Raw genomic sequence first — 24,031 nt, 5'->3', positions numbered from 1 at the left:
TTTTTTCCTAAAAATTCACAATATATATCAAATAATTTTAATTAAATAAAGAATACAATTTACACAAGTAATTCATGATTTAAGTCCTAAACTACCCGGACTTTTAGCATAAATAGTAGCTACGCACAGACTCTCGTCACCTCGTGCGTACGTAGCCCCCACAATTAGCAACAATTATTAATTTAATCACCTATGAGGTAATTTCCCCCTCACAAGATTAGACAAGAGACTTACCTCAACTTGCTCCAATTTAATCCACTAGAAGGCCTTTTTCACGATTATCCAACTCTGTCTGGCTCGAATCTAGCCAAAATAATTCGATACAATCACTAAATATTATAGGAATCAATTCCATAAGAAAATACAATATTTTTCAATAAAAATCCAAAATTAATTCAAAACAATCATCCGTGGAGCTCACATCTCGAAATCTGGCAAAAGTTACGAAATATGAATGCCCACTCAACCACGAGTCTACCCATACCAAAATCACTAAATTCCGATAATAATTCGGCCCTTAAATCCTCAAATCTATCTAAGAGGGTTTTTCAAACTTTTCCAACTCAATTCACCAATTAAATGATAAAAATAGTGATGGATTCGGGTAATTTAATCAATATTGAGTTAAGAAAACTTACCCCGTTGTTTTCTCTGAAAATCTCCCCAAAATCGCCTAAATCCGAGTTCCAAATCGATAAAAACGGAAAATGAGACGAAGTCCCATTTTCAGAACTTAAACTCTCTGCCCAGTGATTTCTTCTACGCGATCGCGAATTTCCTCATGCGATCGCGAAGCACAATTTCTACACTGCCAAAATTAACTCTACGCGATCGCGGAAAGTTCCACACGATCGTGAAGCACTAACTCCGCAAACCTACGTGATCGCAAACAATGCCACGCGATCAGGATGCACAAGATTCTAACTCTATGCGATCGCATCCCTCTTCACCAGATCGCATAGAGCAAACACGTGGCACAACTTACTCTCAAGTTTCCCCTACGCGATCGCAAATAATGCCACGTGATCGCGATGCATAGACTGGCCCAACCTACGCGATCGTGGACGTGCCCACATGATCGCATAGAATAATTTTTCCAGCTGCCCAAATTTAGCCTACGTGATCGCAACCTCATTCACACAATCACGTAGAACAAAGTCACCTCTGCCAAAATTACCCTACGCGATCGCAGACGAACTTATGCAATCGCGTATAAGGAAAATCAGAAGAAAATACCAGCAGCTATCAGCTATCTCCCAAAGGCCAAAAATGATTTGTTAGCTACCCGAAACTCACCCGAGCCGCTCGGGACTTAAACCAAACATACCAACAAGTCCCAAAACATCATACGAACTTAGTCGAACCCTTAAATCACATCAAACAATGCTAAAACCACGAATTATCCTCCAATTCAAGCTTAATGAAACTTAAAATTTCCAACTTCTACATTCGGTACCGAAACCTATCAAATCAAGTCTGATTTACCTCAAATTTTGCACACAAGTCATAAATAACATAACAGAGCTATGAAAGTTTTCGGAACTGGATTCCGACCCCGATATCAAAAAGTCAACTCCCCGATCAAACTTCCAAAATTAAATTCTTGTTTTAGCCATTTCAAGCCTAATTTAACTACGGACTTTCAAATAAAATTTCGAACACGCTCCTAAGTCTTAAATCACCATACGGAGCTATTGGAACCATAAAATCACGATTCCGAAGTTATTTTCTAAAAATGTTGACCGAAGTCAAACTTAGCATTTTAAGGCCAACTTAAGGAACCAAGTGTTCCGATTTGAACCCGAACACTTCCAAATCCCGAACCAACCATCCCGCAAGACATAAATTAATAAAAGCACATACAGAGAGTTTTATTTAGGGGAACGCAGTTCTAAAAGTCAAAATAAACGGTTGGGTCATTACACTTTTGTTTCAAAATATTGATGCACAACCGACCAATATCTTATGTATTTTTATTGTGTACTAAAATGTATTTGATGCCTATATTATGTATTTTTACAGTGTATCAAGTTGTTTATTTGGTGTATATTTATGTATTTGAGCATACCCTAAATATATACAGTGTAATTTTTATAACCTAGGATATAGGATCCGGTATTTTTACCTTATATAATACTCTTATGCCTATGTGTTTTAAATTATATTTATTTCAATTTAAATATGTATAAAATATATATGCGGGGTATAATCAAGACCTATAAAATATATACTCAAAGCATTTTCTACTATAAAATACACAAAAAAGTAACAAAAGTAATCCAGTATTATAACATGTATCATACTTGCAAATTATGTATAAGATATATGTAATGACCCAACCGGTCATTTTAACTTTTAGAACCTCGTTCTCTAAAATAAAACTTCTCGTATGTGCTTTTAATGATTTATGACTTGCGAGGATGGTTGGTTCGGGATTTGGAAGTGTTTGGGTTGAAACCGGAACACTTGGTTCCTTAAGTTGGTATTACAGTGCTAAATTTGACTTTGGTCAACATTTTAAAACAACAACCCCGGAATAGAATTTTGACGATTCCAACAGCTCCGTATGGTGATTTTGGACTTAGGAGCGTGTTCGGAATTTTATTTGGAAGTCCGTAGTTAAATTAGGCTTGAAATGGCTAAAATAGAAATTTAAGTTTGGAAGTTTGACCGGGGAGTTGACTTTTTGATATCAGAGTCGTAATCTAGTTATGAAAATTTTCATAGCTCCATTATGTTATTTATGACTTGTGTGTAAAATTTGAGGTCAATCGGACTTGAATTGATAGGTTTCAGTACATAATGTAGAAGTTGAAAATCTTAAGTTTCATTAAGCTTGAATTGAGGGATGATTTGTGGTTTTAGCGTTGTTTGGTGTGATTTGAGGGTTCGACTAAGTTCGTATGATGTTTTGGGACATGTTGGTATATTTGGTTGAGGTCCCGAGGGGCTCGGGTGAATTTCGGACGACTAACGGATCATTTTTGGCCTTTGGAACACTGCTGATAGCTGCTGGTATCTTCTTCTGAATTCCTTATATGTGATGGCGTAGGTTGGTATGCGATCGCATATAGTAATTTGGGCAGAGGTGGATTTGTTCTACGCGATCGCGTGAATGGGTTTGTTATCGCGTGAATGGGGTTGCGATCGCGTAGGCTTAATTTGGCAGCTGAGAATTTGTTCTATGCGATCGGGTGGATATGTCCGCGATCGCGTAGGATTGGCCAGTGTGTGTATCGCGATCGCGTGTCATTGTTTGCGATCGCGTATGGAAATTTGAGAGGAAGCTGGGCCACGCATTTGTGCTACGCGATCGCATGAAGAGGGATGCGATCGCGTAGAGTCAGAATTTGGTGCATCGCGATCGCGTGGGACTTGATGTGATCGCGTAGGGTTAATGTTTGGGCAGAAAATTTGTGCTACACGATCGCGTAGAAGAAATCACTGGGCAGAGAGTTTAAGTTCTGAAAATGGGACTTCGTCCCATTTTCAATTTTTAACGATTTGGAGCTCGGATTTAGGCGAGTTTTGGGAGATTTTCAGAGAAAATAACGGGGTAAGTGTTCTTAACTCAATATTGGTTAAATTACCCGAATCCATCACTATTTTTATCATTTAATTGGTGAATTGAGTTGGAAAAGTTTGAAAAACCCTCTTGGATAGATTTGAGGATTCGAGGGTCGAATTGTTATCGGAATTTAGTAATTTTGGTATGGGTAGACTCGTGGTTGAGCGAGCGTTCATATTTCATAACTTTCGCCGGATTCCAAGACGTGGGTCCCACGGATGAAGTTTTAAATAATTTCAGAATTTTTATTGCAAATGTAGTATTTTCTTATAGAATTGATTCCTATAATTTTTAGTGATTGTAGCGATTATTTTTGGCTAGATTTGAGCCAGACAGAGTTGGATAATCGTGGAAAAGGCGTTATAGTGGATTAAATTGGAGTAAGACAAGGTAAGTCTTATGTTTAATCTTGTGAGGGGGAAATTACCTCATAGGTGATTTAAATTAAATAATTATTGCTAATTGTGGGGGCTACGTACGCAAGAGGTGACGAGAGTCCGTGCGTAGCTACTATTAATGCTAAAATCCGGGTAGTTTAGGACTCAAAGCATGAATTACTTGTGTAAATTGTATTCTTTGTTTAATTAATATTATTTGATAATATACATATATTGTGAATTCTTAGATAAAAATATTAAAGGATGAAAATCTCATATACTTGATTTTCTGTTTAAATTAATTAATTATTAAGAGAAATTATTCTTCCTCCCGAATTTATCTTATAATAAATATACTCTCCTTCCGGAGGTAAATAAGAAAATGTCCTCCTTTCTTGTGGAGCGGGCCAAACGCCTCGGCAGGATAGATGCATCTATGGATCGTGCCGCACGTCCCTCGGCAGTGTACACGACACTCTGGATCGGGTCTTAAGTCCTCGGTAGAAATCGTGCTTAATAATAATAATTACACAATATTTTAATAATTTAATTCAGCTTGCGAAGATAATTGATAAAATAAAAAATTCTTGAAATTTAATGAATTGTTATTCTTGCTTGTTAAAGAATTAATTGTTATTCCTGTAAATGATATTTAATTAATAAATTAAAAATTATTTGAATTGAAGGAATTTAATTAATATATTGAGAATTATTGTATTTGAAGGAATTTGATTATTTCCACTGATTAAATAAATTATTTTAAATTATGTAAATCATGTGGATTTAAATATCTTAATTGTATTTCAATTATTATTATTGACCCATAGTGAGTGTCAAAGTCGGCCATCTCGTCTCTACCACTTCGAGATTAGGCTTGATACTTACTGGGTACACGTTGTTTACGTACTCATACTACACTTTCTGCACTTTTTGTGCATGAACTGAGGCAAGTACTAGTGGGGGGCCTATCGTCTTACACCTACGTTATCCAGGGGCATAGTGGAGTTGTTTCTCTGATCTGTTCTGCAACTACTAGTGTCTCTCTTTGTATTTTTCATTCTATCTATTTTTTTTTATTTCAGACAGTATTTGAGGTTTTGTATAATCTACTAGATGCTCATACACTTGTGACACCAGGTCTTGGCACACATATTGGTAGAGTTTGGATTTTGTTATTTCTCTTGGTCTTAAATTTTGTCAATGAATGATTAATTTATTAAGTTGACTTGCATAGCTGTAGTGTTGGGCGCCATCACGACCTATAGGTGAAATTGGGTCGTGACAACATGGTATCAGAGCACTAGGTTCACTTAGGTCTCACAAGTTATGAGCAGGCCTAATAGAGTCTTGCGGATCGGTACGGAGACGTCTGTACTTATCTTCGAGAGGCTATAGGGTGTTAGGAAATTACCTTTCTTCATATTCCATCCTGCAATTAATGTAGTACTAAATATCCTTCTCTTATTCTCTCACAGATGGTGAGAACGCGCTCGAATGAAGTTCCAGACCAGGGAAGAGCTACTCCCCCAGTTGCTAGAGGTCGAGACCGAGGGAGGGCTCCAGCCCGTGGTAGAGGGCGAGGACGTCCCAGGACTGTTCCAGTTATGCCGCCAGTGGGTCCAGCAAAGAATCCCATTATTGAGGAGCTGGGTAAGGTGCCTGTGGCAGAGCCAGCTCCGGTGGATTTCACATCTACACCGGGATTTCAGGATGTCATGGGTCGTATGCTGCGGTTCATGGACAATATGACTCAAGCCGGTTTATTTCCGGCAGACCTAGCCATATCTCAGGTGGGCGGGGGAGCACAGACCCTTACCGCGCAGGCTCATGGACAGCCAGCTACTATATATCAGACCCAGGGTGCACTACCCGTGGGTGGAGCCCAGCCAGTGGTAGCAGCTACACCTGAGCCCAGGCCAGCTATAGCTGCCGATCCTCAGAAACTATTAGACAGATGGACTAGACTACATCCTCCTATCTTTGGGGGTGTGCGACATGAGGATCCACAGGACTTCATTGATCGTTGCAGGGACAGACTGCACAACATGAGGATATTGGAATCCCATGGGGTTGATTTCGCTACTTTTCAGCTAAAGGGCAGAGCCCGTAGATGGTGGCAGTCTTATGCTCTTGGCAGACTAGCAGATTCTCCTCCTATGACTTGGGACAGGTTCACCCGTATCTTCCTGGACAGGTATATTCCACCCTCCTAGAGGGAAGAGTTGCGGTTTCAGTTTGAGCAGCTCCAGCAGGATCAGATGTCAGTGACTGATTATGAGGCGAGGTTTTCTGAATTATCTCGCCATGCACTTATGATACTCCCTGCTGAGGTGGAGAGAGTGTGGATTTTTTTAGCCGGTTTACATACTGGTATTCAGGCCACTATGGCTCGAGAGGTTGAGATGGGTACTTCTTAAGAGCGAGTTGTGGAGATAGCCCGGAGGATTGAGGGTGTGCGTTAGCGGAGCCGAGAGCAGATTATGAGAAATAAGCGGTTCAAGTACTCTAGAGAGTTCAGAGGTGCTCCGTCTAGGGGCAGAGGTCAGTTCGTGAGGGGGCAGTCCAGCAGAACCCCATATCCAGCACCACCACCTCCTCGAGGTGCTCCAGTGCGACCTTATCTCAGTGCTATACCAGAGAGTTCTTACCGCCCACCAGCTATTCAGGGTCCTCCCAGTGGGTATTCAGTTCACCAGGGCCAGACACTTAGTCAGCAGCCCATCGCACCGAAGAGTTGTTACGAGTGCGGGGATCCCAGTCACATGCGGAGGTTTTGCCCCAGGCTTCGGGGTAGACCAGTACAGCATGTTCAGCAGCCTATGCTTACCGGACCAGTTGCTCCACCAGTGGTCCGACCACCAAGAGGTGGAGGATAGGTGGGTAGGGGCCATCCTAGAGGTGGAGGTCAGCCAGGCGGAGGCCAGCCAGTTGGCGCTCCAGCTCGGTTCTATGCTTTTCTAGCTAGACCAGATGCAGAGGCCTCAGATGCTGTGATTACAGGTATTATTTCTGTTTGCGGCAAAGATGCCTCAGTATTATTTGATCCAGGATCCACGTATTCATATGTGTCATCTCTATTTGCTCCATTCCTGGGTATTTCTTGTGAGTCCTTGAGTACTCCTGTTTATGTGTCCACTCTTGTAGGCGATTCTGTTATTGTGAACCGGATCTACCGGTCTTCTATTATTACAATCTGTGGTTATGAAACTAGAGCAGATCTCTTATTGCTCGAGATGATCGATTTTGAAATTATTCTGGGTATGGACTAGTTATCTCCATATCATGTTATTCTAGATTGTCATGTCAAAACTGTTACCTTGGCTATTCCATCTTTGCCTAGGCTGGAGTGGAAGGGTTTGTCGGTTAGTTCATTTAATCGGGTTATTTAAAATATTAACTTTCCAACAAAATCCCAAATTGCACCCAAAAATTGCCCGTGGGCCCCACGTCTCGGAACCGGATAGAAGTTATAAAATATGAATGCACATTCAACCTTGAGTCCAACCATATAAATTTTACCAAATTCCGACATCTACTCGACCTTCAAATCCCTAAGCCCAAATCCACGAATTTCACCTCAAAAACACGTAATCTAGTCGAAATAATCGATGATAATTCAATATTATTGACTAACAATGATCACAAGTGACTTACCTCAAGTTTTCCCATGAATTCTTGCTCAAATTTCGCCCCAACCCATACTTGAAATGTCCAAAAATGAGAAAAATCTCGGAACCCCTCTGTTTTTAACACTGCCAGTGTTTCCGTATTTGCGATGCACTTGGCCGCATCTGCGGTTCCTGCTTCTGCGGCGAAGCTGCCGCTTCTATGGCTATTTACGCTTATGCGGAATTCAGTCTGCTTATGTGGACAAGCTCCTGCGAAGAAGCTGTCCGCTTCTGCGATGGAGCCTGCCCCTCAATGTTCCGTTTCTGCAATCACAAAGCCGCTTCTGCGGCTTCGCAGATGCGGCAAAATCTCCACACCTGCGTACACTACCTTGCTAGACCCTCCCCGATTCTGTGCTTGCCCAGCTCGCTTCTGTGAGAAAATGTCCGCAGGTGCGATTACACCAGAAGGCAAAATTTTTAGATTTTTCCTTAAGTCCAAATTTCGATTTGTTAACCATCCGAAACTCACCCGAGGCCTCCGGGACCTCAACCAAACATACCAACAAGTCCTAAAATATCATACGAACTTAGTCGAAATCTCAAATCACATCAAACAATGCTAAAACCATGAATCATATCCCAATTTAAGCATAATGAAACTAAGAATTTTCAACTTCTACATTTGATGCCGACCCCGATATCAAAAAGTTAACTCCCCGATCAAACTTCCAAGCTTAAATTTTTATTTTAGCCATTTCAAGCATAATTTAACTAAGGACCTCCAAATAATTTTACGGACACGCTCCTAACACCAACAACACCATACGGACCCACCGTACCGTTAAAAAATTGACCCGGGTCCATTTTCTCAAAATGTTGACCGAAGTCAACTCAAGTGAGTTTTAAAGCTCCATTTCACATTCTAATCAATTTTTCATATAAAAACTTTTCAAAAAATTTACGGACTGTGCACGTAAGTCGAGGAATGCTGGAAGGTGATATTCGAGGTCTCATAATAATGAAATGATTGTTTCTAATGGCCTTTCCTCTGCTGAAATGAAAGCCAAACTGCCCATACTCTCCGCCTTTCTGCTCAAAGCATCTGCAACCACATTTGCTTTGCCTGGATGATACAGGATAGTAATATCATAATCTTTTAGTAATTCCAGCCATCTGCGCTGCCTCAAATTTAGGTCCCTCTACTTGAACAAATGCTGCAAACTGTGATGATCAGTATAAACTTCAAAGAACACCCCATAAAGATAATGCCTCCAAATCTTAAGGGCGTGAACAATCGCAGCTAACTCCAAATCATGTACCGGATAATTCTGCTCGTGGGGCTTCAACTGACGTGAATCATATACAATAACTCGCCCTTCCTGCATTAATACACAACCCAAACCAACGCGTGAGGCATTACAATACACTGTATACATCCCCAAACCGGAAGGTAACACTAAAAATGGTGCTGTAGTCAATGTTGTTTTGAGCTTCTGAAAGCTTTCCTCACAATTATCAGACCATCGGAACTGAACACCCTTCTGGTTTAATTTGGTCAAAGGTGTTGCAATAGATGAAAAACCTTCCACGAACCGATGATAATAACCTGCTAAACCTAGAAAACTCCTGATCTCCGTCGCCGTAGTGGGACGATGCCAATTCTGAACTGTCTCAATCTTTTTGGGATCCACTCTAATACCTTCGCCCGATAAAATATGTCCTAAAAATGCTACAGACTCTAGCCAAAACTCACATTTAGAGAACTTAGCATATAGCTTTTGTTCCCGCAATGTCTGAAGCACTACTCTCATATGCTGCTCATGTTCTTCCTTACTGCGCGAGTAGATCAAAATGTCATCAATGAAGACAATGACAAATGAATCAATATACGGCCTGAATACCCTGTTCATCAAATCCATAAACGCTGCCGGGGCATTGGCTAAACCAAAAGACATTACCAAAAACTCATAATGACCATATCTAGTACGGAAAGCAGTTTTCAGAACATCTGAATCTCGAATCTTCAACTGATGATACCCCGACCTCAAGTAGATCTTAGAGAACACCCTAGCACCCTGCAACTGGTCAAATAGGTCATCAATATGTGGCAACGGGTACTTGTTCTTAATAGCGACTGTTCAATTGGTGATAATCAATACACATTCGCATTATGCCATCTTTCTTCTTCACAAATAATACTGGTGCACCCCAAGGCGATACACTCGGTCTGACGAACCCTTTAGCTAGTAATTCTTCAAGCTGTTCTTTCAACTCTTTCAATTCTTTCGGAGCCATGGATACGGTGGGATAGATATAGGCTGAGTATCTGGAGCCAAGTCAATATAGAAATCAATATCACGATCAGGTGGCATAGCTAGAAGATCTGAAGGAAATACCTCAGAGAACTCCCGAACTACTGGCACTGAATAAATAGCCGGAGTCTCTACAGTAGTATCCCGAACATAGGCTAGATAAGCCCAACAACCCTTCTCAACCATGTGTTGAGCCTTTATAGTCCTTGGCTAACAGACTTGTGAGGCTGGATATTTCAGAGCACAACCGAGTTCTTGCATGTGTTGTAGCTCAGTCTTCACTATTTGAACAGATCAAGGCTCGTCAGTATGATGATCCACACTTGATGGTTCTTCGAGAAACGATACTACGAGGTGGTACCAAGGAAGTTGCTATTGGAGTGGATGGTGTTCTGCGACTCTCGGATCGTCTATGTGTTCCTAATGTGGATGGACTGAGGAAAAAGATCCTGGAGGAGGCACACAGTTCTCCGTATTCTATTCATCCAGGTGCTACTAAGATGTATCGTGACTTGAGACAACATTATTGGTGGCGACGAATGAAAAAGGACATAGTTGAGTATGTAGCTAGGTGTCTAAATTGCCAGTAAGTTAAATATGAGCACCAGAGGCCAGGTGGCCTACTTCAGCAGATGACTATACCAGAGTGGAAATGGGAACGAATTACTATGGACTTTGTAGTTGGGTTGCCGCGGACCTTGAGGAAGTTTGATGCAGTTTGGGTGATTGTTGACAGGTTGACTAAGTCAGCACTTTTTATTCCTGTTGTGACTACGTATACTTCAGAGAGGTTGGCCCAGATTTATATTCAGGAGATAGTTCGGTTGCACGGTGTGCCAATTTCTATCAAATCAGATAGAGGTCCTCAGTTTACTTCATATTTCTGGAGAGCAGTACAGAGTGAGTTGGGGACCCGTGTAGAGCTCAGCACAACCATTCATCCGCAGACCAACGGGCAGTCAGAGCGGACAATTCAGATTTTGGAGGATATGCTCAGGGCATATGTGATTGACTTTGGAGGTCAGTGGGATCGTTTCTTGCCTTTGACCGAGTTTGCTTATAATAACAGTTACCAATCCAGCATCGAGATGGCTCCATTTGAGGCTTTGTATGGTCAGCGATGTCATTCGCCCATCGGGTGGTTTGAGCCCGGTGAGGCTAAGTTATATGGTACTGATTTGGTAAAGGATGCCTTGGAAAAGGTAAAGTTGATTCAGGAGCGACTTCGTACAGCACAGTCCAGACAGAAGAGTTACGTGGATCAGAAAGCGAGTGATGTATTCCTTATGGTAGGTGAAAAAGTTCTCTAGAAGGTTTCGCCGATGAAGGGGATTATGAGATTCGGAAAGAAGGGCAAGTTGAGCCCAAGGTTTATAGGCCCATTTGAGGTGTTGAGACAAGTTGGGGAGGTTGCTTATGAGCTTGCATTGCCTCCCAGTCTATCGGGAGTTCATTCGGTTTTCCATGTATCTATGCTCCGGAAGTATCATGCTGACCTATCACATGTGTTGGACTTCAGCACAGTTCAGCTAGATCAGAGTTTGGGTTATGAAGAAGAGCCATTTGCCATTGTTGATAAACAAGTTTGCCAGTTGAGGTCCAAGAGGATTTCTGCGGTAAAGGTCCAATGGAGGGGCCAACCAGTCGAGTAAGCGACTTGGGAGGCCGAGGAAGATATGCGGAGCAGATATCCACACTTATTCAGCTCTCCAGGTACAATTCTAAACCCGTTCGAGGACGAACGTTTGTTTAAGAGGTGGAGAATGTAATGACCTAACCGGTCATTTTAACTTTTAGAACCCCGTTTCCTAAAATAAAACTTCTTGTATGTGCTTTTAATGATTTATCACTTGCGGGGATAGTTGGTTCGGGATTTGAAACTGTTTGGGTTGAAACCAGAATACTTGGTTCCTTAAGTTGGCCTTAAAGTGCTAAATTTGACTTCGGTCAACATTTTCAAAAAACGACCCCGGAATAGAATTTTGACGATTCCAATAGTTCCGTATGGTGATTTTGGACTTAGGAGCGTGTTCAGAATTTTATTTGGAAGTCCATAGTTAAATTAGGCTTGAAATGGCTAAAATAAAAATTTAAGTCTAGAAGTTTGACCGGGGAGTTGACTTTCTGATATCGGAGTCATAATCCAGTTCTAAAAATTTTCATAGCTCCGTTGTATCATTTATGACTTGTGTGCAAAATTTGAGGTCAATCAGACTTGAATTGATAGGTTTCGGTACATAATGTAGAAGTTGGAAATCTTATGTTTCATTAAGCTTGAATTAAGAGATGATTCGTGGTTTTAGCGTTGTTTGGTGTGATTTGAGGGTTCGACTAAGTTCGTATGATATTTTAGGACTTGTTGGTATAATTGATTGAGGTCCCGAGGGGTTCGGGTGAATTTCGGACGACTAACGGATCATTTTTGGCCTTTGGAACACTGCTAATAGCTGCTGGTATCTTCTTCTGAATTCTTTATACGCGATCGCGTAGGTTGGTCTGCGATCGCATAGAGTAATTTGGGCAGAGGTGGATTTTTTCTACGCGATCGTGGGAATAGGTTTGCGATCGCGTAGGCTTAATTTGGCACCTGAGAATTTTTCTATGTGATCGGGTGGATACGTCCGCGATCGCGTAAGATTGGCCAGTGTATGTATCGCGATCGCGTGTCATTGTTTGCGATCGCATAGGGGAAATTTGAGAGGAAGCTGGGCCACGCGTTTGTGCTACGCGATCGCGTGAAGAGGGATGCGATCGCGTAGAGTCAGAACCTAGTGTATCGCGATCACATGGGAGTTGATGTGATCGCGTAGGGTTAATGTTTGGGCAGAAAATTTGTGCTATGCGATCGCGTGAGGAAGTTCGCGATCGCGTAGAAGAAATCACTGGGCAGAGAGTTTAAGTTATGAAAATGGGACTTCGTCCCATTTTTCATTTTTAACGATTTGGAGCTCGGATTTAGGCGATTTTGGGGAGATTTTCCGAGAAAACAATGGGGTAAGTGTTCTTAACTCAATATTGGTTAAATTACCCGAATCCATCACTATTTTTATCATTTAATTGGTGAACTGAGTTGGAAAAGTTTGAAAACCCCTCTTAGATAGATTTGAGGGCCGAATTATTATCGGAATTTAGTGATTTTGGTATGGGTAGACTCGTGGTTGAGCGGGCGTTCATATTTCGTAACTTTTGCCAGATTCTGAAACGTGGGTCCCACAGATGAATGTTTAATTAATTTCAGAATTTTTATTGCATATGTAGTATTTTCTTATAGAATTGATTCCTATAATTTTTAGTGATTGTATCGATTAATTTTGATTAGATTCGAGCCACACAGAGTTGGATAATCATGGAAAAGGCCTTATAGTGGATTAAATTAGAACAAGGCGAGGTAAGTCTCTTGTCTAATCTTGTGAGGGGGAAATTACCTCATAAGTGATTTAAATTAAATAATTGTTGCTAATTGTAGGGGCTACGTACGCACGAGGTGACGAGAGTCCGTGCGTAGCTACTATTAATGCTAAAGTCCGAGTAGTTTAGGACTCAAAGGATGAATTACTTGTGTAAATTGTATTCTTTGTTTAATTAATATTATTTGATATATGCATATATTATGAATTGTTAGATAAAAATATTAAAGGACGAAAATCTCATATACTTGATTTTTTGTTTAAATTAATTAATTGTTAAGAGAAATTATTCTTCCTTCCGAATTTATCTTATAATAAATATACTCTCCTTCCGGAGGTAAATAAGAAAATGTCCTCCTTTCTTGTGGAGCGGGCCGAACGCCTTGGCAGGATAGATGTATCTATGGATCGCGCCGCACGTCCCTCGGCAGTGTACACGACACTCTGGATCGGGTCGTACTTCCTCGGTAGAAATCGTGCTTAATAATAATAATTACACGATACTTTAATAATTTAATCCAGCTTGCGAAGATAATTGATAAATTGAAAAATACTTGGAATTTAATGAATTATTATTCTTGCTTGTTAAAGAATTAATTGTTATTCCTGTAAATGATATTTAATTGATAAATTGAAAATTATTTGAATTGAAGGAATTTAATTAATATATTGAGAATTGTTGCATTTGAAGGAATTTAATTATTTCCGCTGATTAGATAAATTATTTTAAATTCTGTAAATCATGCGGATTTAAATATCCTAATTGTATTTCAATTATTATTATTGACCCATAGTGAGTGTCAAAGTCGGTCATCTCGTCTCTACCACTTCGAGATTAGGCTTGATACTTTCTGGGTACACGTTGTTTACGTACTCATACTACACTTGCTGCACTTTTTGTGCAGGAACTCAGGCAAGTACTAGTGGGGGACCTATCGTCTTACACCCACGTTATCCAGGGGCATAGTGGTGAGCTATTTCTCTGATCCGTTCTGCAGCTACTAGTGTCTCTCTTTGTATTTTTCATTCTGTCTATTTTTTTTTTTTATTTCAGACAGTATTTGAGGTTTTGTATAATCTACTAGATACTCATACACTTGTGACACCAAGTCTTGGCACACATATTGGTAGAGTTTGGGTTTTGTTATTTCTCTTGGTTTTAAATTTTGTCAATGAATGATTAATTTATTAAGTTGGTTTGCCTAGCCGTAGTGTTGGGCGTCATCACGACCTATAGGTGAAATTGGATCGTGACAATATATGTGTAAGATATATATCTTAAATTCAAAAAATTTTAAATTATGTTAGTTAGTATACAATAAATGGTTTATTTATGGTATGCTTAAGATATTAAATATTTATACTAGAATATACCATAAATGTTTTTTAATAAAACATTTGCGCATATACCTAGTATATTTGTGAAATACTTATAGTATTAAACTTAATTACTGTACATATATACTATATATTTAGTATATTTGTAAATGTCTACAATATAAAACTTAATATATATACTTAGTATATCCTATGGTTAAACATTTAAATATTCAAACATGAAAAAAATCATAAACCAAAAAATATAAACTAAGGAATCAGTTGGGTTGGGGATTAAAGAACAGATGCTTAGGGGTGGCAAGTGGGCCGGTCTCGTGGGTCGCGGTCCCGGGCCTTAAATAAACGAGTTTAGCGGTCCCAAACTAAACAGTCTTTTTGTAAGAACTTAACCCAATTAGCCCGCAGGCTCGAGCCGGTTCAGGGCCCGGCCCAACCCACTTGCCACCCCTATGCTTAGGAGATAAATAAGAAATAAATCCTTAAGTTAATACGCTGCAAGATTTTAGGCATATGATTGGTGTTTCAGTTTTGATTGGGATCTGCTATATAAGAAAATATTTTATGGCTACTATTGATATACTAAGTTTGCTGCTAGAAATATGTATTATGTTTTTGAAAATTGCACAGATATGTGAAGTTCCCGATTATTGGGACTTTTTTGTTTACATACGAGATTTTAATCTTATTTATGCGATTTTGTCTAAGCTTTTCTATATACAAAAAATATCTAAAGTTTTTAACAAAATATATACAAATCATGTCAAAATCTATAATTTTCTACGACTTAAATACAATTTGTTTTTATACAGAATTCGGTCAAAAGTTACAATCTACATACAATTTATATACAACTTGTATACCATTATATTAGTTGTATATATTTTGTATGTCGTTTGTACATCCGACATACATATTATATATAATTTGTTTATGTCTTCTTCCTCGAATTTCAATCTGAAATTTCAACTAAAATCAACTCGAATCTTCACCTAAATCGCTCAAAATTGAGATATAAACTCTAAAGGATATCTCCAATCATTTACAACAACACCCAATCCAAATAAATAATGATTTCGCCAAATTTAATTTTCAAAGTAAAAGTTTCAACACTTTTTAATCACTGTCAATGGAATTTAAACTCATATATTGTAATAAAAAACACAATAGACTGTCATCCATTTAATTGGAACTCAAATTTCCTCATTCAATTGCTTTTCCTTTGCGTCTGCTGCTATTGTTGGTTTCTATGAGATGATAAATCATGAAATCCACACCATTCCCACATATGCTATAATTCTCAATTACTTGTGGATAGCTGAAACTCATCGCAAACCTTTCTGCCGTTTCTCACTTCGGGAAGGGAGGAAGAAGAGGGAAGAAAAATGAGTAAAATTGGAATCTAGTACATTATTTTATATATAAATGGTAAACTGTATTGCTAATGTAATTAAGTAATAACCTCTCTAGGAGGGGGAAATAAGTTTATAAAGTAGTATAGATAGGTAAATGTTCCAAGATTATAATAGAATGATCCACTATTGAATATCTAAAAATTTGAAGAGGCAAGGGAAAAATATGTTTTCCGGAAGATATGACCAACACCACCTTCTTCTAGTATTAGCATACAAATTTTTAGATGTAAACAATAATCAAAGAGATTACTCAGTGGCGGATCCAGAATTTTGTACAAGCAAGTTCAGACATATATTGCAGTTTCAGCAGTAGAAGCGTCACTAAGTTAACGAACAAACAAGGTTTATCTTGGTTCTAATAAATTTTAAATTTTTTTGGCCGTTGCTCTTTATTTTGTTTTGAAACAGCACTATTTTTAAGAAAAAAATAGATTTACATAAATTTTAACAATAAATCTTTCTACCTTTACAAATTTAACAATTTATTAAACTTCAAAAATTCTTACAAAGTTTTTCTGTAATTTATAGTAAAATACTAAATTCTATTTATTTATTAATTATAATTTAACTTATGCTAATTAGGGGCAGATCCGGCGTAGCAGAGCCGGGTTCAATTGAACTCAGTACTTTCTATACGGAATATAAATTTATATTTAAAAATTATTTAAAATAGGAACAAATAGTAGATATTAACTATATAATGGGTTCAATACGAAATTTTTAGAAGTTGAACCCATAAAATTCAAATCCTCGATCCGTCTCGGATGCTAATTGTTAACAAAAAACAACATAAGAGATCTACAAACTAAATTAATATAATAATTCATATTAAAAGTTCTAAAACTATGAAAAGAAGCTAAACTAGAATAACGAATAGCAGAAGAAAAGTAAGTACAAGCCAATAACGAGAGGAGGAGGCAAGTAAATAGTTTAAAATACGTTTCAAAGAAAAAGACTGTAAAATTGACATAGAATAACATTAGAAGGAAAGTCAAAAACGAAAATCATCATGTTATATATACATTTAGATAATTGTACTCCTATAATAATTGTATGTTGGGATCCTTTAAGATATTACCTCGATATTCCATCGTTGAAACAACAGAAAACGAAAAACCATACGACAGAAAATACGAAAAAACTACCATAATCTTGAAAAAGTGAAAAAGAAATTGGCAATGCACAGCCTGTGTTGAACCCACTTGAACCACCTCGCCAAGGTATGCTTTTGTTAAGTGGAATCAACCACCACGTTTTTACAGGAATTTTGTTTCTTAAAAAAATAATTTTTACATTAAAATAGCAAAAACAAAATTACGAATCGAGTTCAACTGAACGTGCTTGAACCAATGTGGATCCGCCCTAAGATTGCTACGCCCTCTGCTTCTGTCACATGTATTAGAATAGAAAAATAAAGAGAGAAATTATAGGAGTGATTAAAGTGATAAAAGGATGAAGAAGATAATTCATACGGCAAACTATTAAGTATATATGTTTTCTTTTTTCTTATACTATCATCAATTACCTTTTTTAATAGGCTGATTTATTTAGATATTATACTAATATTAAAATCATTAAGATACCCACCTAAAATATTCCTCTAAATGTACTTTTACAAATACTCTATTTATCACCTTGTTACAACCATAACCACAAACCCACTTTTATCATGCTATCATCATCATACAACCCCCACCACTGACCATCTTTGCCACCAACCTCCATCACACCACCACCATCACCTATTGAGGCGGAGCTAGTCTATTAGGTATGAGTTCGACCGAACCTAGTCACTTTTATTTAAACACTATATTCGTATTAGAAAATTCATTAAATATGTATAAATATTTAATTGCGAACCAAGTAACTAAAATGGGGTGTGGATTCTATAACAAATTCAGAACTCATAAACTTCAAATCCTGGTTCCAACTCTGATCACCTACTACTTCTACTGCCAGCCACCGCAGTACAACTATCACTTTCAGCCACCACCATACGACCACTATGAGTCACAACTAGCTTCCTCTACCAACCACCGCATCATAAACCATCATAGCCGACCTCCACTAGCGCCAGGTGCCACTAGCTTTTAGAGTGTTTACCCGTAAAACGGTACAGTTGAATTTATAATGTGGTTTATAGATAAGTGAATTGATTTGATCCCAAAATGATAAATAAATTAAATAAAATGCAAGACTAGCATTGAAATCGAGATAAGACAACAAATAGCATGGTTCCGGGAGCAGAGCTTCCAAAGGCACCAATATGAATATTAATAAGCAAGAAATCAAATGTTATTGAGTTTTTGAATAGTATATAGCATAAGTTTGTCAGAAAATTCGTCTCCTTTATAATGGATGTTGAGATCACTATTTATAGTTGCACCTAGGGAATAAGGTCCTAGGATCAAGCTCTTCTTAAATGACAATTATGGGGAATATTGAAGAATGTGTAACGGCAAGCTATGAATGCCAAAATTCTCTATAACGGACTGTATATTTAATACTGCGAAATATTTCTCATTAAATGCCACCGGGTGGTAGGCATTCGTTTGTCTTTATTAGCAATATTCTCCTCGGGGGCTTCCCGCTGCCAACTGGGGTTGCTGCACCCGGTCTTGATTTTTATCTGTCTTGCTTTCCATCTGTCTCCGGTTTCACGTGTTGCTTTGTTATACGAGTATTTAATGTGAACCGATTTTTTCCTATACAGATAGTCCCCCTTCTTTTCGGTGGCACATCTTTGTGTTACGAGAAGTTGGTGAAGATACCTTTTTTGGCGGGAAATTTTCTGACCTCCTCTGAAAAGTTTCTGACGCTTGATTAGACGCACATCTCTTTGCATTTAATACCTCAAACATGCGTCATTCCAAGATTTTAACTGCCTATTCCTTTACTTATACGCTTCATCCTTCTTCTTTTACACTTCACAGTTTTTTAGAACTCTCTCAACTTCTTTGCATCCAGCTTTTACTACCTTTCACTCCTCTTTAATCTTCTTCTTCAAAGAACTCTTACTTCCATATGCTAACCATGGCCTCCTCCTCCAAGAACTCCAGCTCTTAAAAAACAAAAAAAGCACCAATGATGTTGCTCCTCCTATAGTGAGCACCATTATCCCCAGAAGTCTTAGTATAACCAAGGATTTTGAGGAGAAGTTTCCTTCTGCTATCTCCCGCACATGGGTTGTTGGTGTGTACCTTTCTGTCATCCGTCCTTCTAGCATTCCTGTTATAAATGAAGATTGTGGTTGCCATGATTTGAACATCATCGCTCCCGATTTGGCGAAGAGAGTAACTTTCCCTAAGAAGGGTTTTACATAAGTTTATACGTATCCCTTCACTTTGAGTCCATTCTCATTGGCTAGAGACTTGACCCCGTAATTTTGGAGTTTTGCTACCGGTACCAAGTCTTCTTGGCACAGGTAAGCCCCTATGTGTGGCGAATGGTAGCTTGTTTACGGTGTCTATGCCAGGAGATGGGCGAAGATCTCTCCTTGGCCCACATGATGAATCTTTACTCCCCTAAAATCTTTCGTGGGGGAGTGACAAACTTCAGCAAACATGGTCACCATGCTTTGTTCACAGCATGGATGATGACAACGACCACGAATGGATGGAGCGGTTCGTTGTAGTTGCCACCAGGGACATCATCCCGGCCACAACTCCATCTTTTCCCGAGTCATGGACTCGTACACGTAAGTTCAATGTCTGCCTTTTCCTTGATCAAGGATTGTTCCATGCTGTTACTGATCTTTCTTTTTTTACTATTTCAGCAACTCGGTGGACACCTCCAAGTGTTGAAGGCTTAGACCAGTAGGTCCAGAAGATTCTTGATATTACTATGCCTGAGACCCGCTGGTGGAAAGAACTGGCCATCAAATACGGGTGGAAGTCCAAAAATCAATGTAAGTTGATTCTCAAACTAATCTTGTTTTTACCTTGTATATAAGAAAATTGGCTAACTTTTCTTTCTGTTGAATTCAAGTCTTCCGCAAAGCTCTATTACCATCCTCTAGGAGGACGTTTTGACTGATCCCACAGATACAGCGAGGTTGCCGCAAGAGGCCTTCCCCCGAACGGGTGCCATCGGACCTGCTTCCGGTGCAGGTGCTTCATCTCGGAGTCACCGACCAGAGAACAAGCAATACAAAAGGTGACGTTCCTCTACGGTCGAGGGTAAAAATAAAAGGGTGAAGAACGTCATGCCCGAGCCAGCCGCAGCCACTGTGGTGATCGATGATGATGGGGGAGTCAGTGATGAATGGGCTTCCCTATAGAGGAGACGACCTCCATCATCTCAACAGAATGCTCAATCTACTGAGCTATTAACACCAATCGAGGACGACGTCCAGGCGCTCTGGGGGGAGTGTGATATAGGGGAAGATGCCAACTCTCGCTTCCGAACCCCATTCGCTGCTCCCGAGGCTGTGAGGCTGGGTACATGGGCTCTTCCATCTTCAGTTGATGAGTAACCAATAACTAGCACTGCTTTTGTCGTAACTGCTTCTCAACCCACAACGCCATCAGTTTTGTCTCCTTCTTCGCCAACCATGCCTTCTCCACCAGCAACTGCTACATCATCCCCACCGGCCGCAGACACCCGAGAGGAGGATGTACCTCCTTCCCAGTCCCTAGTCCATGGGAATTTGGGGCATAACTATTCGCCCCCCTCCGCAGATCCTCAGAGAAGGAGGAGCGTCTCCCTTTCGATCTCTACTGAGTGCCATCTGTTGTCCCGGCCGGTGAAACTCACCAATTACCTGAAGCCTCCGGCTTCGGAGAAAGATAAGAATAAAATACATTCTCTCTTAGGGGAGTGTATGATAAACAATGCCATGCACAACGCAGTAGCGGTATGATATTTGTTCCCTTCATTATTTCTTCTAGCTTCGCTATGACATGATTTTTGATTTGAACTTTTGCTTTGCATACTAACTTCCTTTCTTTCGAGGGCCTTCAAAAGTTGATCCTTGATAAAGAGAAACTCACATCCGAGCAGGATCAACTGTTGACCGAGCGGGACCCAATTGTTACTCAACTCCCAGCACTGGAAGCACAAGCTGCTGAAGTTGTTGAGTTGGAGGCTCAGTTGCAGCAGATTGAGCAAGATATGGTGACCCTCGGCGAAGAGGCAGTCCTGTTAAGGGTACAATTACAAGAGACCAAGGCAAAGTGGTCCGAGGTCCAAAATGATGTTCTTGCTATTTCTAAGCATGAGGCTGCCTCTACTGAAAGACTAAATAATTTGGAGCCAGCCTTGAACTCCAAAGCTGAAGAGGTTGCTGCTGCTAAGGAAAAACATGCCCGGATGGAAGAGAAGTATAAGAGGGTCATGGAGCACGATAAAGTTTATAACTCCACTATCTGTGACCTTGATGTCAGCCTTCAGGCTGCAAGATCCGAGCGGAATAGCCTTTCGACCGAGGTTGATCAGCTTAAGACATAGCTTCAGTGCCGAGCGGATCCCCTCACTATTGAAAAAATAATATTCGATGTATAGCATAAGAAGAAAAACCTTGGAAGAGGCCAAAGTAGGCGTCATTGATTTTGATGTCGAGATCGCCAAGGCCGGTGAGTTGGAATCAACTGCCCGAAGGGGCCTCCCGGTTCAGCCTGATGCAACTGACTCTTCTGGTTCTGGTTCTAGATTCTCGGGAACTGAAGAGGAACTTGAAGGGGATGATGAAGAAGGCCAAGGTTCTGAGCCGGTGGCAGATCTGCCTACTTCTCATGGGGGTGCAGACGCTTCTCTTCCCCCAAGTTCTGGGGATGCAGTAGTTTAGTTTTTTGCTTTTTTTTCTCTTTGTTTTTATTTTTCATACTTTTGTACTTGTGCTGCTTGGCACACTTGTTATAAAAGTCCTTTTTCATTTAAGCATTGCGCAAATTTACCTTTTGCGTCGACTTATTTAAGGCTTCAGGTGCATTTTTACCCGATGACATTTGGATTTCGGGCATAAATTCTTTCGGAACCAACCCTTTAATGTGAGGGTTTCATAAGAGATAGCCCTCTTATATTTACGGTGCTCTTGAAAAGGACGTCTCCTGTTCATTCCGGCACTAACATTTGAAGTACTTGATTAACTTTCAAATGATAAAATTAATTCATCATTTGGACAAGAAACAAGATAAAAATAAAATTACTTTACTTTATTCCTTCCATTTTCAAAAGTACATAAGCATTCGTTGTGCTAAAAAAAAATTGTCATTACTTGTGGCTAATTTGTACAACTTATTTCTACGGGGCTGGCCGCACAATCCTCGATCCTGATGATACATCTTTGTTCCCAGATTTCGTAGTCTCGGTTTATATGGCAATCATGTTGCCTTATTCTCATATCATTCGCCTCCCCCCAGTGTTCGATTGCGAAGAATGCGAATTTGAACACTGGAAGTCTTGCTCCTTTGAAGATCCCACTAGTGAATGGTTGGATAATCTTTGGTTTGATAGCAAGATTTACTTCCCGTTAGGAACTTTGCTATAGATCCAAAGATTATCTAACTACCCCAGTGACTTGCACTCGTGAATGGTTGGGTAACCTTTGTCCCGATAGCAAGCTTTATTAGGAACTTTGCTACCGATCAAAAGATTATCAAACCATCCTGTAGTGCTTCATTGCTTCCATGCCTAGTTATTTAAAGGTCTTATTTCTACTGACGGTGCTTTCTCCGTAGTATGCTTTCCGTTGCTGCCTTGTTAAAAATCTTGCCAAAAAAGAAAAAACAAATTGGGACAAAAACTGGATGGAGGGAAAAAGAGTGCAGCACATACTTTCAATATAGGCGGTGCTCATCAACAATAGTATCTTTTAAGGTGTGGCACATTGCAGTTGCTCGGAAATTTTACTCCGTCTTGATTTTCCAATTCGTATGATCCTTTTCAGGTGACAGCTAAAACCCGGTAGGGGCTTTCCCACGTTGGACCCAACTTCCCTACGTTGGGATCTCGGGTGTTTTGAGTCACTTTCCTTACAACCAAGTCTCCCACTTTAAAATAACGGAGATTAGATCTTCGATTATAATATCTTTCCATTCTCTGTTTTTGGGACGCCATCCTTATATGTACCAAATCCCTACGTTCGTCGAGCAGGTCCAATCTGAACAAAAATGCTTCGTTGTTTGCTTCTTCATCTACCCGAAAGTATCTCATTGTAGGTTCTCCCACTTCCACCAGGATTAGGGCTTCTGCTCCGTACACGAGAGAGAAATGTCTCTCTCGTGCTTGAGTTGGCCGTCATTCGGTATGCCCATAGTACTCCCGGTAACTCTTCGGGCCATTTGCTTTTGGCTGCTTCCAATCTCTTTTTGAGATTCTGAATAATCACTTTGTTTGTTGATTCCGCTTGGCCGTTTGCGCTCGGGTGGTATGGAGATGATGTGATTCTTTTTATTTTCAAGTCTCCAAGAAATTGTGTGACCTTTGCGCTTATAAATTGCGGCCCATTGTCGCAGACTATCTCTTTTGGTATCCCAAACCTGCAAATTATGTTCTCCCACAGGAAATCGACCACTTCATGCTCGCCAATTTTCTGGTAAGGACCTGCTTCAATCCACTTAGAAAATAGTCAGTTAAAATCAAGAGAAATTTTACCTTACTAGGAGCCAGTGGCAGCGGACCGACTATGTCCATCCCCCATTTCATGAATGGATAGGGCGACAAACCCGAGTGCAATGTTCTGCTGGTTGATGCACTAACGGTGCGTGGTGTTGACACTTATCACATTTCCAAACTTATTTCTTAGCGTCTTGTTCCATCCGGGGCCAGTAGTATCCTGCCCTAATTAGCTTTAATATCAAGGAGTCCGCACTTGAGTGATTTCCACAGATTCCTTCATGAACTTCTCTCATGACATAATTAGCCTCGAAGGCTCCTAAACATCGGGCCTTGGAAAGACTTTCTATACAATTGGCCTCCCCTGAAGCAGTAACGAGCTTCTTTAGTGCGCAGTGCCCCGGATGCCTTGGGATTTTCGGGTAGTTTTCTGTGCTCGATATAGTCAATGA

The 24,031-nt window shown here is 39.9% G+C and overlaps 1 protein-coding gene across 1 annotated transcript; it reads left to right on the top strand.

Annotated features, from left to right (window-relative positions):
- The first annotated feature begins 19,613 nt into the window (after positions 1-19,613).
- On the top strand, positions 19,614-21,473 carry LOC138892867 (uncharacterized). The gene is made up of 3 exons (XM_070176615.1): positions 19,614-19,840; positions 20,511-20,880; positions 20,979-21,473. The coding sequence occupies exons 1-3, from the start codon at positions 19,614-19,616 to the stop codon at positions 21,471-21,473; spliced, it is 1,092 nt and encodes a 363-aa protein (XP_070032716.1).
- The last annotated feature ends 2,558 nt before the right edge of the window (positions 21,474-24,031 follow it).

Source organism: Nicotiana tomentosiformis, chromosome 5 (genome assembly GCF_000390325.3).
Source record: "Nicotiana tomentosiformis chromosome 5, ASM39032v3, whole genome shotgun sequence".
Taxonomy (NCBI): domain Eukaryota; kingdom Viridiplantae; phylum Streptophyta; class Magnoliopsida; order Solanales; family Solanaceae; genus Nicotiana; species Nicotiana tomentosiformis.
The sequence above is the reverse complement of the archived record's forward strand: the minus strand, read 5'-3'. Positions and strand labels throughout refer to the sequence as shown.

Excerpts from the sequence above, each read along its gene's own strand:
- LOC138892867 (XM_070176615.1), top strand. The coding sequence starts at position 19,614 with ATGGATGATGACAACGACCACGAATGGATGGAGCGGTTCGTTGTAGTT. Across the intron at positions 19,841-20,510 it reads AGTGTTGAAGGCTTAGACCA|CACTGCTTTTGTCGTAACTG; the intron begins GTAGGTCCAGAA and ends ACCAATAACTAG. Across the intron at positions 20,881-20,978 it reads CCATGCACAACGCAGTAGCG|GGCCTTCAAAAGTTGATCCT; the intron begins GTATGATATTTG and ends CTTTCTTTCGAG.